This window comes from Acipenser ruthenus, chromosome 11, assembly GCF_902713425.1.
Source record: "Acipenser ruthenus chromosome 11, fAciRut3.2 maternal haplotype, whole genome shotgun sequence".
NCBI classification, from domain to species: Eukaryota; Metazoa; Chordata; class Actinopteri; order Acipenseriformes; family Acipenseridae; genus Acipenser; species Acipenser ruthenus.
In genome coordinates this window covers 34,163,823-34,182,320 of record NC_081199.1, presented here as the reverse complement: position 1 = coordinate 34,182,320, position 18,498 = coordinate 34,163,823, and the positions used below count along the sequence as shown (strand labels likewise).

Here is an 18,498-nt window from a genome sequence, read left to right as displayed (position 1 = left end):
AAGGCGAGCGCTTCCACCAGGATATACTGGACTTTGAACGCCGCTACCAAGGACAGTATAATGAGTACATTTGGGGGCTGATTCGTGAAAGTGATTTACAGTATAATCGTAAATTTCGAAAAACTACTCACTTCTAAATCTTTTGTAGTCATTTTTGTATTACTTTAGTATAAATACATGTTAATTTGGATTCATATGTTGTTTTTTTCTGACTTTATGTGAACGAAAAGACACACATTTGCCCATTTTCTCATTGGAAATAGGTAAATTTCAAAATATCACTGTCCTGGTCACAAAAGCAAAGTTTGTGGGGAATAATAGCCATTTTTTATACTTTTGAGGCATAAGCAATTAGGAAATAACACTTACTACCCAGGAACAAAAAAAAAAAAAAAATTGTTACACGGTGTAATTTATTTCAACTGATCTCAAACTTAAGTTGTCATACTTGAATAAATTATATCTTATCAGCTCATTAGGTAGGACTGTCCTCTCATTTACTTGACCATGTTTATCCTTAAACACACACATATACAAAAATACTTTGGAGTAGTCAGTTCTAGTCAGGTGCATTTTGTACATGTAAAACAAACATTTAGCAACAACCAACACAAGATACACTACTCTGTCTGGAATGGCAAAATCAGATTATAAAAAGGACAAGCATCTACTGAAAAAAAAAAATAAAAAAAAATCAGTAACAAACCAAATGCTTTCAAACCAAAACTTTTGTTGCAAACTTTGTTCTATCTTTTGAAATTAACACATAAATAACACAGAATGTCTATAATTATTACAAATGTAATACCAACCATTTAAACAGCTATCAGAATTTGAGAAACATGTTACAGAAAGGTGCATATTGTTCTGTAATCATGTCTGGAATACAGTAGATTCCATGTCTCTCCTTGGAGGTCTTGGTGGGCAGATGTTTGATAAAACTTCTTTGGCGTAAAAAGTATTATGAAGTCCTGCTTCTCTGAGTGCTTGTTCAATTCGAACTCGAGGATCAGAGACTATCTGGTATATATATAAAAAAAAAAGAATTGTAATGATAGAATGTAATATACAACTTCAAATATAGAACCATCAGTAACAAAGTGGATAAACATGGAAGTGAGGAATTGTTTAAGGTTTGAGGGGGGCAGGGTACACACAAAAAGAGCCTATGACATCATATACTTGGAATTCCAAAAAGCCTTACAAAAATCAGGACCAGAGGACACAGCTAGAAATGTAGTGTACATTGACTTAGGACAGGGGTAAGGAGACACTTCTTCACACAGTGGTGAGTGTATGACAGTTCTAAGATCAATCAGTGTCTAGAAACTGGACAAACTTAGACTTGCTGAAAGGCCTCTTCTCGTACATTCCTATGTTCTTATGAATAGATAACATTTTGAAATATTTGCTAAAGATTTTAATCAGCAATATTGTGGTTCCACAAATATTATGTATTTACTACAGAAATGTACCACGTAAATCACCAGTGTAACTGTACTTTATAAGGAGGGTTGACTGTATTTGTGAATAAAAGTGTAAGCTACAGGCCACTAACCTGGAATGACCCTGTACAAATGTTCATGAAATTTGTTTTGACTGTTCTTAGTTTGCCTTTTGGCCTTGAAAGAAATTTCTACACATGTTTTTGTACATGTAGTTAATGTTCAACTAAAGCAAACAGTTACAATTGTTTTTCTTTGTTATTGTTAGTTAATCTAAAACACTTTGTTCTGAACAAAAATGTACCCACCCCCCTCAATATTTTTCCTTTTTATTTTATTAACATAACTTTATTTATGATACAGTATGTAGTCAGAATATAAATGTATATAAAACATCTTGATAAATACCTGATTTTCACTGTATGTGTGCAAATTAAAAAGTGGCCTTTGAAGAACAAACTCTTCATCTGCACCTATCCCAAGTCTTGCCTTTGATGCTTCTGTGTCACTCATCATCCTCACAGGGTCAAATTCTGCCACAACTGCAACCTGTAGAACACAAAAACAGATACAGTATATTGATAACTAAGAACTACAGTTTGACAATAACCAGAAGGGACATATTAACCAAAAGGGGTAGCGAAGTTAAATACATTGTTCATTAATGACCACTAGGAGTTGGCCTACTACGATGTGTGATTTTAGTCGAAATGAATACAGTAAGTTTTATCTATAGAATTGTAAGTTATATTCAGTACCTGGTTTCTAAGGATGTTTAGGCGGCTTTGCCTCTCTTCCTCCTCCTGTTGCAGCTGAAGAGCTTGTACTTCCTTTTCCTTCACACGCTGCTGATGCAAACACTGTCTGAACTGAACCCTGGAAGGAGACAGGGAGAAAACAGCTCAGTCCACTTTTGTTCACAGCAATACAACCACAACCACATGGCTCTATGTTCTGTCTTCTGAAGGTGTTAAACACAGCTTCAAAGGGTTCCCATAATCATTTTCAGTTTTATAATCTAAATATATTTAGATTATATTTATATTTTATATTACTTCACCAGAAAGCAGAGTTTAGTTAGCTTTCCCAAAGGTGGTTTTAGACCTTACATGCCACTACGCTGTGAGACAAAACACACTTCTGCTTTTGTACCTACAGCAGTAGGGTGCTATACATTACATCTTCAAACTTTTTTCAGCCCATAAGCAAAAACAGAAAAGAAGGGGATTGCTCTCCCCAGTGGTGATTCTTGTTAAATCTGTAACTTTTTACAAGAATACAGTTTTCAAGATTGGGAATATAAAACACACATCTCATTAGACTAGTTTCAGAATAAAATACATTGGCTTGTTCCCGAAATTATGACAGGGCACTACAAGTGTACAAGGAGATTCTTGATTTGTTGTCAGCTGAATCATTCATTCAATGACATGTTGTTTTGGTAAGCCGTCACAAGAGCCTTTGTGACGTCCTTGTCCTGTACATTGCAGGGTATAGATTTGTAACCCTAATGAAAAGCAATGTCACAGAGAGATTAACCTAATTTGTTACCTTTCTCTGTCTTTTTTAGCTTGCTCTGCCATGGACTTTTTCAGCTCCTCTAGTCGCTGTTGGTCTCTTTTTTCCATTTCATTTCTCATCATTTGCTTCTCTGTGTAATATTGTTTAATCTGTAATGTGGTAAAGGTATACAATAAACGCAAAAAACTAACACAACAAAACTGTTTGAATCTTTAATTTGAATTGCATATGTTCATCAATGAATGAATAAAACAATGAATGAATAAAGCAGCTGGCTCTTTGAGCTAATATATATATATATATATAACACACACATTATTAATCATATTATATAATATCACAAATCTTAGAATAGAATTAATTTAAAATAAGAACCCTACTTTTTCTTTTTCCAGTGATCTTTTCTGTATACATTTAAGATTTTCCTTTTTCTGTTTTTCCTCTTCTTCTGCTTGCTTTCTGTCTGCTATAGCTGCTTCTAGTCTTGCCATTTCTTCCTGTTGTGCACGCCAGTGTTCAAGCTGGGGATAGAAGGTTAAAAAAAATAAAAATAAATCTTTGTATAGAAGTAAGTGCCAGCCACATCTTTGCCAAAAAAAAAACAAAAGGATACTTGGTCTAAAGTGGAATATAACTAGATGGCTCTGGCCTTTACCTCTCTAAAGACACATATTAGAGAACTAGCATGCAGAACTAGCCTATGTTACATATACAATCTAGGGCAAGCAACTTGAACTGAACTCATATAAAAGTATAAAAGCACATAAAAGACTTATCAAAACATTAAAAAAAAAACATTATTTGAGTAATTGCAATACAAATTGCTCCAAATCATAAACTGTCAAATAGTCATTTGTTCACAAGATGGTTTCTGACTTTCTTATATAATGAAAAATCTTATTAAGTCACATGGAAACCTGTTCTGAGTAGCCAAAAAGTTAATGAGATGCCTAAAGGGTTTTGAACAGGTTTATTACACATTTTATTTAAGCTTCTTTTATGAGCCTTTCACTGCTTCTTCCTACATCAAGAATACTAATGATAATAATATTATTGCAGTTACATTTAGGAAAGACACGCTTGGATATGTTCATGGCACACACGAAGCAAGCTATTCTTCCAGTTACCTACATAAGAGAGAGCAGTCAAATAGAAATACATCTTTTAGACCTTAAAGATCGAATCTTTTTTAAAATGTGGAAATCACCAATCCACTAGCTTGAATATTTGGGCCTCAATTTAGACCCCAGTTAGTTCTAATCTTGGACAAACTTACCCAATGTAAGGTAATATTAGGAAGTACAGGATTTGTGCTAGTCTGGGTCTGTGACACCAACTGTAAAACTGTCAAAGTGACAAAAGCAATTACTTACAATGTAATCTCTGCTATGTCTAGCTGCTTTCCTGAAACTGCTTCTAATGGTCTGCACCTTTTATCCTGTGATTAACAGGCTAAGTTGGGTTTAATTAAACACATTTTAACAGAAGTGAGTGATTATTCCAAAGCAGAGGCAGCACAGTGACCGAATGACTTTATAAGCATCCTGTATATTACTGTAGGTATTTTGGTAGGTAGGGAAAATGTTGATTATATGTCACTGACAAGATACCATAGCAAATCTAACATACAATCTATCATTATTATTTCATAAATGGTTGCCTTCTGGGGGAGCGATAGGGATGCTATTGTTGATCTTCCAATATTAAGTTCAGTGCATTAATGGCTGCTAATCAGGAGAAGGCAACTGCAAGCACTGGCCAGAAGGGGGTTGGGCGGGGGGGGGGGGGTTCCTGCTAAGTGAAACGAGAATCCCCAAGATAAAAATGGGCCAAGAAAGATGCATCTTACATTTACTAACAAAGATTAACAGTGACTTCTTAATGGCTAAACTACTGCAGATGACGCTGATGCCAAATGCTCAGGCAGAGTTTGAATTTCTATCTCAGACAGTGTACATCACCTGGGCACTCAATGATGTGAGGCAAAGCTAATCAAGTTAATTGCAGTGTTTTTGACAGACAATAATGAAAAGCCTTTTGGTAAGCAGAAAACACGGCTGTGAAAATCACAGGAATTGACGTACATTGCTGTCCTCTGAAGCGTGTGCCGTTAGCCGCCCGCTTTTTTAAACACTGCAGACTCACCCAGAGCTACACCTGCAGGCACCTGGCCAGACCACAGGGGTCGCTGGTGCACGGTGAGCTGAGAACACCCTGGCCGACCTAACCCTCCCTCCCCCCGAGCGGCGCTCAGCCAATTGTGCGCCGCCCCCTGGGAGCTCCAATCCTCGGTAGGCAAAGGAATAGCCTGGACTTGAACCGCCGACATCCAGACTATAGGGCGCATCCTGCACTCTACGCGAGTGCTCTTAGTACTCTACGCAATGCGCCACTCTGGAGCCCCCAGGCGGCACTCGAGAGCCTCCGGGAGCCCCCAGTATATCATATTTTTACTTTTTTATTTTATCTAGTAATTTAACAGAACTCACCTTGTCTTTCAGTTCAGCACAGATTTCTTGTTGCCGCCTTCTGTCATTCTTCAGTGCAATCTCTTCTTCATAAGCCATACATGCCTCATCAAGGGTTGCTACTGCCTTTAACTGTAAGTCCTTTTTATCTCGGATCCAGCCCTGTACAAGAGATTTCTGCTGCTCTACTGTAAAACGGTACCAGTCCCAAGACCTCTCATGGTCACTCTGCAATATAAACAACAACATTATTCTGTGTTTTCACTGCTGGGTTATAATTTGTAGATCTGATATATTCAACATAAATGTGTGCATTAAAATATTTTACATTGCAGAATCAAATGCACTGACAGTAAATTCACAAATGAAGGGTGAAATGTCCTGATAGCTACAGCAATCTAAGCCTGAAAAAAATAGTAAAGGCATCTCCTCTCCAGCCAGCAGAGGGCACACCAGCAATTCAGCAGTACAGTGTATATCACTGGACTTGCTGACTACAGTATATTTTTAGATACAGTATTCATTTTTACAAAACATTTAAGAATGTGATTTTGCACTTGCTTCAAGCTTCCAATAAATTCCACACAATAGTTTATTCTACAGCAAATATTTAAACTGTATGAAATATCATTTTTCTTGTTTTGAATTTGCCTTCACATAAAGTGAAAAATCAATCCTACCACACTAATAATGGAGAATGCAAATTATTTATCCATGTAAAATTATTTTCTATCTTGCACATAGTAACATTTGTCATCACTTAAAAATCAAATCATTGGACTTGAATTTTAATTATACTCAATGTGCTTGTGTATGACAGAAGGAGATTGCATTTTTATGGCAGAAGCAGATAAGACTTATAAGTGCAAAGGTCAAAGTGATGTAATTGCTGAAAGTGGTCAAAAAATTTTGTTTAAGCATTCACGTATCCATGATAAAACCTGGCTCAACTTAGATTCAACTTATTTACATTTTGATGCAACTACACAACTTACCTTTTTTTTTTTTTTTTTTTTTTTATAAATTCCATTTCATATTACGTTTCAGAAAATGATTCATAAGAATGACACTTTCTTAACTTCTGTGTTTCTACTCAGATCAGAACAAGGAGAACTACACAGTTAATACAAACATATTTTGACTATGCAAATGCTCATCAAAAAAAGTCTCTATTTAGATAATTAGGAACAATAGACAAATAAGCCTGCATTCATTCAACAATAACCAGAAAATAAAGATTTTATGCAGACAGGTTCAGAAATTGATTAATCATTCTGTACATTCTGAACTACTGTAGCTACAGTAAAAAATCGTTCTGACCCTTCTTTGGTCGGATACAAGTTTGACTAAACTTTCTTAATCTACAGTTTCTTTGTCTAGTTGATATAACCTTTTGTTATACACCGTGAACCATTCTACCATCATTTAATATATATATATATATATATATATATATATATATATATATATATATATATATATATATATTGAAGTAAAGAATAAGACCTGCATAACATTTTTTAATTATTATCATGCATTGAAAAGGTAACTTGTGATAGAAAAAATAAATAAGGGCTGTGATGAGACTAACCAGTTCTTGTTTTGATTTGTGAGGCAACAGTCTTTGTAGCATATCCATGTACATAGTTCTTCTGTTCTTAAAATCATGAGGATACTGGTCAATAGTGGTATGAAATATAAAGTGATCCAGTACACTCCATCCACAGCAACTGAAAAAATATTACATATTATTTACCTTACTTATCTAGTCTTTACTCGTGCACTCTTTCTGACCAGAGACAACAGTAAGTATTAAATTTATTACAAATCATCTTTAGATAAAACAAAAACAAATATATATTACACACACACATATAGTGTAGTGTATTGATTTATTGTTTTCTGCGCACAAAATAATTCTCTCACCCAAATATAAAGTTTGAGCTCTGCAAGGTCTGTAGCAATGTGTTCGCCACTAAAGACCATATAAGATGCCTCTAATTAGTTCCCTAAAAGGGCTTTTTGAATGGTTATAAACTCAAAAGGTTTCTACATCAATACGTTTACCTGTCTAGAGCCTTGAGTCGTTCATTAATGTTCTGTAGCCTGAACTTGTATTTGTTCCCAAATGTCTGGAATTCATTCAGCAATGAAGCCTTCAGATCAGGATAGGGACAACGCAAAAGTAATACCTGCTTGGGTATTTGCTCTAAATCACTGGGAATCACTTCCAATGAAGAAAGCAATTCCTGTAGAAGAAAATATATATGATATCATTATATTGTGTGTTGCAAAGGGCATCAGTTATTTGAATTGTGATCCTATTTCTACAGATAAATATCTGATGTTGTATTAAACCTACCTCAGTTCCAGTCACACTGATGCTTTCTTCTGCAGCTTGAATTTCACACTTGAGTTTTTCTATTATGTCTTTCTGCTGCTCCTTCACAAATTCAACCTAAAATGTCACAGAAACCACACAAAAAAACAATCAATAAATTATATTGAACTTGTGGTTTACATTGTGTGGTTTGAGGATGACACTTTTATTTTATTTTATATTAACCATCAAGTCAAATTGCTGTTATTTAAAAATCTGTCCATCTGTCTTGTCCATACACAAGTAAATTAGTTTTTGCCTCTGCTTTCACACATTTCCAGTATGCTGGTTTAATTTAGTGAGCAAACAAGTGTTTTTTCAGACACCCAAAACAAATATTCACACTATATAAGTATTAGAAAATAGCTGTGAAAATGTAACATAAATAAAATATCACGCATTGATCAAAATATTTTAGACATGTAGTAAATTAATGTCCAGATATAAATACAAAAATACAAGTATTCAAATATTATTAATAAGCTTAATAAATCTTAAAATAACTTACTAATAAATACATTTTTATTGTATGATTAAAATAAATTTAATTTCTGATGACAATACCTTAAAGTGATTGTAGCTAACAAAATAATTCCATAATTGCACATACATTTACTAAGTAGATGTCAAATGTGTTTTTCAAATGGTTTTTTTTTTTTTACCAAAGATGTATTTTCTGGTAATACACTAGGTTAAAGAAATCTCTGCAGGTCTTGCTTTCAAAAGCATATTCACAGTCATTTCACCAAGAGAGTAAAATTGTCCCCACCCCTTCCTTTCAGTAACCAACCAGCTGCTTCACCTACAAACTGACATGGTTTGTAGCCAGTAAGATGCACCCCCGAAGTGCTGAGATAAAACTGACCCATGAAGTGCAAGGATAACACATATCCTGGAAGGCAAGCAAATAAACTGAGGAATTATTTAACCTAGTGTAGTACCAGCTGTAATGTTGTGGACTATAAATGCTTGCGATATGTTTTCTTAAAGAAACTGGATACTCTTAGGCGTTCGAGTTTCATTTTGATTAATACATAATAACAAATAACTAAAAACAATAGTGAAAAAAAAGGTTGCATACCGTGCTCCCAAAACAGTACTTTTATAAATTAACAAATACATTTTTTAAAAAAAAACATACAATAAGTCTTGCAACCACTGTCTATTTCCATCTCATTTTTATCATATCATATCCAGTTGATATTTGATGGCCTAACAGGAGGAGGCAGACTTTCCATTATGACATCACAAGCCAAATCTTGGGCAAAGTAGGTAGGGACCTAGGGATTACTGTACTGTTAATAACAGATTCCTAGCTGCTAAAAAAACAGTTATGTTTGACAAAGTGTTAACATGAACTGCAGCTACTAGAACATATTCTAATTGGTGTTGTTAGGCTTTAATAAGGGACTATTATATAAGGTGACAGTTCCCTAGAGCAAAACCTGAGAGAGATTCAAATAAAGGTGATATTTCAAACTGAAACATGAAGTACTTTTTAAAACCAACATGAAACGGTTAAAACTTCAAGCACACAATCTTCCAGAAAATAAACAGAATGTTGTCCAGCACAATCAGATAGCCAGCAGTACTGCATCTTAAATTGATTTTTGGAAGCAATTTATTTTCCACATGTAACACAAAGGAAATTGGGTGCAACTCGCAGAGCGGACTTGCAAAAGCAGGGTTTTTTTTTGTTTGTTTGTTTGTTTTTTTTACTGAGGGGGTGATGCAGAACAAAAAGCTAAGTGTAAGAGTTTATATAGCTGCAGGTTTCTGAAAAACACTAATTATTCACTTTATGGACCTTATGAATACAGATAAGGGCTAAAGGACCAGAAGGACAGTGTAGAACAAAAAAAACAAAGCAGAAAATAATGCTATTTCTACATACTGAAATAAAGTTTGAACTTGAAGCTTTCTAGTAAAAAAAGGACTAGGTTATTAAATTGTCATCAAATGGATTGGTCTTAGTCTATGCTATTAAAGCATAAAAGTGGTTAAGACTGAAGTTGAAAATAGCCTGACACGAACAGTTAATTTGTGAATGAAAATGGATGGTGATTTTACCCAGGATCAGATTTGAATTCTCAGTTAACAAATTGAAAGCAAAAACATTATTCTATTAAACTAGCAACACATGGTTTCTTTGACACAAGCATGTTCTCACCTGCTCCTGTATTAAGTCACAATCAGACATGTTTTGCAAGGCATTGTGGTGCACTTCTGAGAGTCTGTGTTGTAAATCATTTTTTAACTGCACAATAGGATCCACTGTACCAGCTTTAAAGGCTTTTCTGTCTTCCTCCAAGTTTAGCTCTGTTAACAAATAAAAAGAAAGAAAAGGTGAACTGTAGTATTGCTGAAAAATAAATTAACCAATTTAGTATTTTGTTTCAATGTAAAAAACGGTATACCATACTCCATCATTTCTGAAAGAAATTCAGAATTTGTTCCATGTTCCAAAAACTGCAGAAGCTCGAAATCAGCTCTTTGCCTAAAATATGGAAATATAAAGCAACATTTTTTATTTAGCATCCTTCTGCTGGTAACAATTGTCTGTGGATAGTTCACCTCATTGTGCTTCCGTGTCTCCTACTGGTTAGGTAACCAACCAGGCTGGGTGAAGCCTAGCCAGGCTAGGCCCTGCATCCCCCAGGATTCAAAACCCTGGCACCATTTGTTGCTTAAATTTGACGGGAGACAACATTATATATGTATGCAATAAGGCCCGACAACCCCCGAGAAGTCTGTATATTGGACGTAAGCTGAGTAAATTAATTTAATTGAAACATGCAAAAGTAAATCTTTATTTTTGATATTGCGTGGAATTCTACATTGCCATTGAAAAGATCCACCAGGGGACAGAGTTGAGACAGCATGGCGTTAATTTTTAAAGACGGGGCAGCAGTGTGGAGTAGTGGTTAGGGCTCTGGACTCTTGACTGGAGGATCGTGGGTTCAATCCCAGGTGGGGGACACTGCTGCTGTACCCTTGAGGAAGGTACTTTACCTAGATTGCTCCAGTAAAAACCCAACTGTATAAATGGGTAATTGTATGTACAAATAATGTGATATCTTGTAACAATTGTAAGTCGCCCTGGGTAAGGGCGTCTGCTAAGAAATAAATACTAATTATTTGAGTGACAAAGTCAGGGTGAGTGTGTATATTGACAGATTCCCCAGTTTTGTTTTCATTTAGACAGTGGCTTATTCCAGCTCAGAGACGAATGTAGCTTGAAATGTTATATTCTTCTCCATGGGCATTTCTTACATTTCCATAGAAATCCCTTAGTATTTGTGAACAGGCTGGCTGGTGGTTACGTCAGGCCAGGAAATGCAGGACGCAGACAGGACTGGTGAGTGTGTTGTTGTGCTGGTTTATTGTAAATGAACAAAATAAAAGGTTTAAACAAAACACTTCACACACAAAACAAACGGCACGTTGACCAAGATAAACAGACAAAACAAACACTGGAGAAATATTGAATAAAACAAGCATCATGCTGGTGTAAAACCAGAACGAATCGCAATTGTAAGTATTTGTTTTTTAAGCGTACTCCCAACTTTCTCTCCACAATGAACACACCCAACCCAGAGTGAGTGATTCATGCATCTATATATACAGAGTGGCTTTTTTCCTTGGCCTGCGACCATTGAGACCTTCACCATGCAATATTCAGCCTATGGTTGAAATGGAAACCCCAGTCCCACTTGCAGCCAATTCACTTTAAATATCTTTGGCAGTCAATCTCAGATTGTTATTAACCTTCCTCACAAGTCTTCTACTTGCTCTTGGTGAAATAACCTTCTTTCTTCCAGACTGAGGGAGCATTGTGACAGTACCATGAGTCTTGTATTTCTTGATAATAGAAACAATAGTTGAAATTGGGATACTTAAATGCTTGGAAATCTTCTTGTATCCTTCTCCAGCTTTATGACAATAAATCATTTGCTGCCTAAGGTCTTCAGATAGCTCTTTACTTTTTCCCATATTGACTTATTGGTAATGACAGCAATCATCCTATGCCTAACCCTTTTATACTCTCTAAGAATGTTCACCAACAAGCCAGCGTTTTCTAGACTTTTCTAGAATTAGGTTCTGCATTATCATATTGAAATTTCTAGTACTTTGTAGACAATATTATCATCGCAAGGGTATGAATACTTTTGAATTAGCATTTTTGGAGTTTTGAAAAAAAAAATGCTGGAATAAATAATTGTAGACATCTATTTCTTGTAACTTTTTTCCTCATCCACAAAAACACAACTTTTATACAAAAGATTTTTCCTAAAATTCTTTGTTTTCGAGAAATTTCTAGAAATTATAAATTTCCATTGGGGTATGTAAACTATTGACTACAACTGTATATAGAGCCCTTTTATAGAGGGCATGGGGAGTATTTACTGTAAATAGGCAGTTCATTAAAAAGAGCAGAAGACTGTACGTTGCCGTTACTGCCGCTAATGAGAAATTATGGTAACTAAATTATTTTTCTGTGCGAGGTCTGTATGCCAAAACGATGTATACTATGCTATTATTCATATACATTTATTTGAGTTGTTTTATTAATATGTATCTGTGATAAAACAAAATTTGTGAAAAATAAAATGAAAAATTATACAAAATAAAAAGAATTCCACAGGGATCTACTATATATATATATATATATATATATATATATATATATATATATATATATATATATATCAGTATCATTCCTTCTTTTCTCCATACTAGTTTATTCAGCTGGTGCCAAGATGATATTGAGTCATGGCTTGAGGGGGCTCTCTGGATAGAAAAAACAATCAAATAAATATATTGCTGTCGGTTTCATACTCAATCTCGCTATAATTCTGATGACAGAACTCATTTTTCTTGTATAACTCCCTAAAGAATCTGTGTGGTGGTTAGGTTAGTGTGAGGATTAAGGTTACGACACTGTATAATCATTCAATTGTGTGAATACTTACTCTGCTTTCATTAATCTTTTTTGTTCCTGGCACCAAACCTGCCGATGCTGCTTTATATATGTCTGCTCCTTGGTCATTTTTGCAGCTTGAACTGTTTTCTGAATCTAAAAAAAAATATATATGTTAAATTATAGTGATAGGGAAAAAACAATACAATTATTATATGGAACTCATTTTTTAACAACAGTTTTTGCATGTCAATATTTACCATTTAGAGCGGAAACTAGCTTTAAATTGTGTTTTTTTTTGTTTGTTTTTTTCTGTTTTTATTTCCCCCAGTAAATAAACATAAGTGGGGTCGATTCAATTGATCTAAACAGTGGCGGTCAGTTTTAGTTAATTAAGATATGAGAACAGAGTTTACAAAAAATCAAACATCTAACAGTGTATGTGAGTCTCTTAAGGGGCTTATTTAGATCAGTTGAATGTAGCCCAGTTATACTGATGCACTGAGATTTACATACACCCTTAGGTGGATTTTCCTTGGCTCTCCAATTATAATTACAGTAAATCAATGGTTGTATTTAGATCACTGTTTAGATCAATTGAATAGACACCCACATGTAAAACAAATTGAATATTTAAATTTTAATATGTCATTTTTCATGCACTTTACATTTTTAATAATTTGATTAGAAATTTCTACCAAAGAATGCATATCAGAAAAAAAACCCTAGAGATCAACTTCAGTTTGCTTCTCTTTAAAAAAAAATAACTCATAACCTTATCAATCATCAGAAATTAAAGATGCAAACTGGTTAACCTTTGAAATTAAACATACTTTTCAAATGAAATTGTCAAATGTTACACAGATAATGTGGATGTAACATGCTTTTGTGGATAAAGCACTTTAAAAGGCAGATTTATTTTATCTTTTCCTTTTTTTTGTTGCTACACGGTGACATATGAATATTCATAAAATAATAACAATGTAAATATTAACACCAGCATACATAATAATTTATAAATACATACTCCATATTAATTGCTTTGCTTCATTAAGAACTCTGCTGCAGTGGTACTTGCATAATACTCACTAGAACAGTTTACTGTAACCTTCGTAGATCTGCACAACAAAGATGCAATGAGGCTTGTTCCACATACCACATTTGGATCATTGTGTAGATGGTAAAATATATATGACTATACCATACAAGGAGTTACTAAATAATCCCAGACCAATCAAAATAGTAAAAATAAATGAAAACAATAAATAGTTACTGGCTTTCCAGAAGTATAATGGACTATGCATGAAAAAAAAAAGAAAATAGATCAACATTATGCTAATGTATTAAACTGAAAAAAAATCTATTTACTATTTAATTAGTGTTTGTTTATCGTGTCAATAACATCCAGACTGCACTTCCTTCCTTTCAGTACACTGTGAAGGACAGCTCCTTTAATCAGCAACTGGAGTGATTGTCATCCAGTGGCAAGTCTGGTCTATTTATAGCACACATGTTTTTTTAACCATTTTGTAAAGGTAAAGTCAAATGAGGAATGAAGAATGGACAATTGTATAGACACCATTTGGTTGATCAACAGGGGTCAGGGATATTTTAATTATGTATTGTGGCTTTAAAAACAGTAAAGGAAATAAACCTGCTTGTATGGCAGGAGCCGATCTTGCTGTGATGATGACAAAACAACAGCTTGAAGAGCTTTAGGGAAGAGTAGCGATACAGAATAGTGAATAAAAAGAATGGCAAGGCGAGGAGGAAAAGAGGCACTGAAACGCATGGACAGCAACAGAGAATAAAGATTAGAAAAAAAAGCTGGTGCAGCAGTAATGAACAATACAATACATAGCACAGGGTGTTGTGGGTATAATGGAATCTTACACACTGAAAGAGAATAAATGATATAAAGAAAAAACAAATTGATTTGTCCCAGAGGCTAAATATGTGGGTATATGATTTTATTATCGCAACCTAACAGTTTTGGAGAGAGGATTATACTTCAAATCTTTTTTTGCCCATTTGAAGTTAACAATGGGAAACTGTTCTATATCATTGCTTAAAAACAAGTCATACTTAAATTGTACATTGTGGTATACAGTAATATAAGTATTACGATTGTAAGTCGCCCTGGATAAGGGCGTCTGCTAAGAAATAAATAATAATAATAATAATAATATTACCAATCAGGATTAGGCTGATCAAGCCCTTTTAATCAACGATAAGGTAATGTAAGAGAACAATAATGGATACTAACTATGGCTTTATCTATTATCAATTATTTAAAGGTAGCACTGATAATCTTTTCAATGGAATGCATGTCAATGTCACATTGTCATATAGATAAAAAGCATAAAGGTGCTTGTTATCTATCCAGAATTTATCAATACCTTTCTTTCTATATTTGCAGAAAGAAGCTTTTTGGCTTCTGTAAAAACTCGTAGTTGATGATAATCCACTGGTTTGTATCTGGTGCTGCCAAGGCCATCTTTCATCCTAAATGCCAGCTTTTCTGTACAAGGAAAATTATACATAATGAGAAGTGTGAAGGAAAGAAATAAGTCACACATTTAGATGATCAGGCGAAGTTTCATGCATGCTATTTTTAGTTAAGAATATACAACTGAAAATTGTTGGTTTTCTTGTTAGGAGTGTTTATTTCTATGAATAGTTGCAAGGCTTATAACTTCTGAAAAAAGCTACTAAATTGATTTATATGAGCATTATTATTTCCGGGAGCACATTGCTGTGGTTTCCTGATTAGGCAAACACCCTTATATTTCAAACAGATGTTACTTATAAAAGGAACCACTTATTAAGAAATGGAGAGAGAAAAAAAAAACATTGTATTTCTGTTTGACTGCTTTTAAAAGGAACCTATAGTGTTCAAAAAATGTTACACTAGAATAAATATACTTAATTTAAACAATCCACTAGCAGGTGATCATAGTACTGTACCTTTACACTGTGCACTTGAAATCTATTACAGCAGAACAACAAAGACTAATCATAGCAGTATAACTGAATCTTGAAAATGCACCTGAATAACACTACAGGGTACCACTCTATGAAAATGCTCCTCTTTAAACTAGGCTAAATATAGTATTATCCCAACTTTGCAGAAATAAATGCACAGGAAGTCGTTCACCAGTACAACATAACAAAACAAGTGGAAGTGTGTATATTTTTATATATAATTAGCATAATAAACCCACCTATATCTTCTGATCTGTGGTTTGTGATAAACAAACGAAGGTCTCTCCCACTCATGGCTACCACATGTACCTAAAGACAAATTCGAATTTTAGCAAAAAGTAACACATACAAGAAATAATTCAATAAAGACTGTGTCTTTTGGTTTTAATTGCACAATATGCAATTGTTGCAGAATATTGCTTTTCATGAAATAGCCTAGGTGGGCTGTGCATTACTTAAGCAATACTGGCATGGCGCATAACAACTGTACAAAAACAAAATATTCAATAATTTTATTTTGGTGCCAGTAAAACGTTCTTTTCACACTCATTTACCCAAATTTAGATTTGAACTCTGTAAATGTATCTTTTCACTGTATAGTGCACGTGTGTTATTTTAAACCTGCTTTTAAACCATTCCACAGAGGCATATAGACAGCATTTTGCTTTAAAAAAAAAAAAAAAAAAGCTTAACAAATAATTATAAACTAAAAGGTCAGCATGTCTAACTATAACAAACATGCATTATCATCCTGTTTACTGTATTCCATGTACCGCTATATTTATTTACATAAACATGTAGACCTGTTCATTTTATCTTTTTTTTCGCATTTTAATAACCAATTTGTTTTCTTAATGCTGTTGGCATAAATTAATCTCCTTATGGCAGCTGAGGTTGAAGTTTTTTTTTTATTTACTGTATTGAATTAATGCTTCCATCCAAAGAACTGTCAGTAAAGATAAGCCACCCTTGCGCTGTGTGCAGCTGAATGAAAATAATATAGACTGTCTGAGCAGAATGAGAATTTGAACACACACTCACTGTTCTATTCCACATCAAATAATTGCTATTTTTCTATAGCATGAACCATTGGTGAGGTCTCAGAATTGTGGGTTAACATTAGATACAGCTTTAGTATATACTTCTGTGAGATACATTCTACAGGGTGTCACATAAGTCAGGCTTCATTGGCATAATTGTTAATATTGATTGTCTCTCTATTTCTTCCAGATCTGAAATGTTTTAAAACAAAGAGCATTGAATTTAGTTTGTTTTACTGTGTGGTGCAAATAGTCAAGGAGTACACCTGCCCGATACAACAGAGAACATTTTCTGTGATGCCAGACTTATGGGAGACCAAGTTCGACAAGTTCAACAATGGTCAATATTATGCTGTGGTCCAATGGGAAATGCATGGGCTTACACCACTAGAACTTATTTCACACATACTTTAAAAAATATATTGTAATAAAAAAAATGTAGAAATTGAACGCACTTGCTGCTTCTTTCTTAGCAACATCTACCAAATTCGTCCTTTTCTCACTACTTACTCCACTCAAACTCCTGGTCCAAGCTCTTGTACTCTCCAGATTGGACTACTGTAACTCCCTCCTTGCTGGTCTCCCTGCTTCGGCTATCCGCCCCCTTCAGCTCATTCAAAATTCTGCTGCTCGTCTTGTATTCTCTCAACCTCGCTACTCTCATGCTACCCCTCTGCTTCGCACTCTCCGCTGGCTTCCGCTCTCTTCACCACACTGCCCCCTCCTACCTCCAATCCCTCCAATTTCAAAATATCACTGTCCTGGTCACAAAAGCAAAGTTTGTGGGGAATAGCAGCCATTTTCTATACTTTTGAGGTATAAGCAATTAGGAAATAACACTTACTACCCAGGAACCAGAAAAAAAAAATTTGTTACACGGTGTAATCTCCCATTTGTTTCAGGTTTTATTCTCGGGTCTTATTGATATTTATATGTGATTTATGATGCATAGGCTGTGCAATCTATCTGTGAACCCATTTAGAAAGAAAGGAACGAGCCAACAAGCACGCCTTTAGTGGCTAAATGGGGATAACAGAAGGGATGAAGGAGCCTGTTTTGACTATATCTCATTATCTAGGTAAAACAGCATCCATTTTTTTTTTAAAACCAATATAATTCGCTGCCACACTAAAAATAAAATAATTTATACAAGTTTTTGTTGTTGTAATTGCAACATATGAATTATTTAAACATCTTAATACTTCCACCGCTGCGCACCCCCAGCACCCCTAGTTCCAGCGCCTCTGTGTACAGCCCGTGGCCGAAAAGAACCTTAAACTTGTTTGAATCTAGGCATAGAGGTATGTTAAACTTGCGTTTTAGTTCACTTTTGTTCCGAGATTATATTAAATAAATAACGCAATGAGCCTGTAGTCTTTTTCAAGGTCATGCAAATACAGAAAGTGTACTAGTTAATTCTATCTAAATAATGCATTTTTTTACATCGATAATTACACTCTGCCTCTAAAAAAGCACAACAAATACGAGTTATTTTTGTTCTGTAAATGCCAGCGTGTTGATAAAACTTATAGTATATTATATCTGGCCCACAGTGGTTCTTTATACAATTATATTTAACAAACATTAGTTACCTAACCTAGTTAATTACCTGTTTTTCTTCTTCGGCAGTCCGAGAGTTGACAACATTTGTAACCACGGTAACCTACCTTCTGTTCTAATTGGACTGTTTAACAATAGAGCGCTCCAATGATGTTCCCACCTTTTGGGCGTTTGCCCA

At 34.6% G+C, this 18,498-nt stretch overlaps 1 protein-coding gene across 2 annotated transcripts; it reads right to left on the bottom strand.

Moving 5' to 3' along the window:
- Positions 1 to 480: 480 nt before the first annotated feature.
- On the bottom strand, positions 481 to 18,459 carry LOC117427015 (coiled-coil domain-containing protein 148-like). 2 transcript variants are annotated; one of them, XM_034045351.3, is made up of 15 exons: positions 18,370 to 18,459; positions 15,960 to 16,029; positions 15,135 to 15,256; positions 12,788 to 12,891; positions 10,232 to 10,311; positions 9,985 to 10,133; positions 7,797 to 7,892; positions 7,502 to 7,683; positions 7,026 to 7,164; positions 5,456 to 5,662; positions 3,347 to 3,487; positions 2,997 to 3,115; positions 2,204 to 2,321; positions 1,854 to 1,994; positions 481 to 1,020 (listed from the first exon to the last, which is right to left on the bottom strand). In XM_034045351.3, exons 2-15 carry the CDS (start codon positions 16,012 to 16,014, stop codon positions 874 to 876), a joined length of 1,800 nt encoding a protein of 599 aa, XP_033901242.2. In that variant the 5' UTR covers positions 16,015 to 16,029; positions 18,370 to 18,459; the 3' UTR covers positions 481 to 873. The 2 variants fall into 2 exon arrangements, with proteins under 2 accessions (XP_033901242.2, XP_058889775.1); XM_059033792.1 differs by lacking the exon at positions 18,370 to 18,459 and adding an exon at positions 17,271 to 17,451.
- Positions 18,460 to 18,498: the final 39 nt, after the last annotated feature.

What these genes read in the sequence shown, in the direction of transcription:
- LOC117427015 (XM_034045351.3), bottom strand. Translation starts at nt 16,014, where the DNA reads ATGAGTGGGAGAGACCTTCGTTTGTTTATCACAAACCACAGATCAGAA. An exon ending in GTGACTTAATACAGGAGCAG is followed by an intron (nt 7,893 to 9,984) that starts GTGAGAACATGC and finishes GTGACATTTTAG; the next exon opens with GTTGAATTTGTGAAGGAGCA. An exon ending in ACAAATCAAAACAAGAACTG is followed by an intron (nt 5,663 to 7,025) that starts GTTAGTCTCATC and finishes TTTATATTGCAG; the next exon opens with AGTGACCATGAGAGGTCTTG.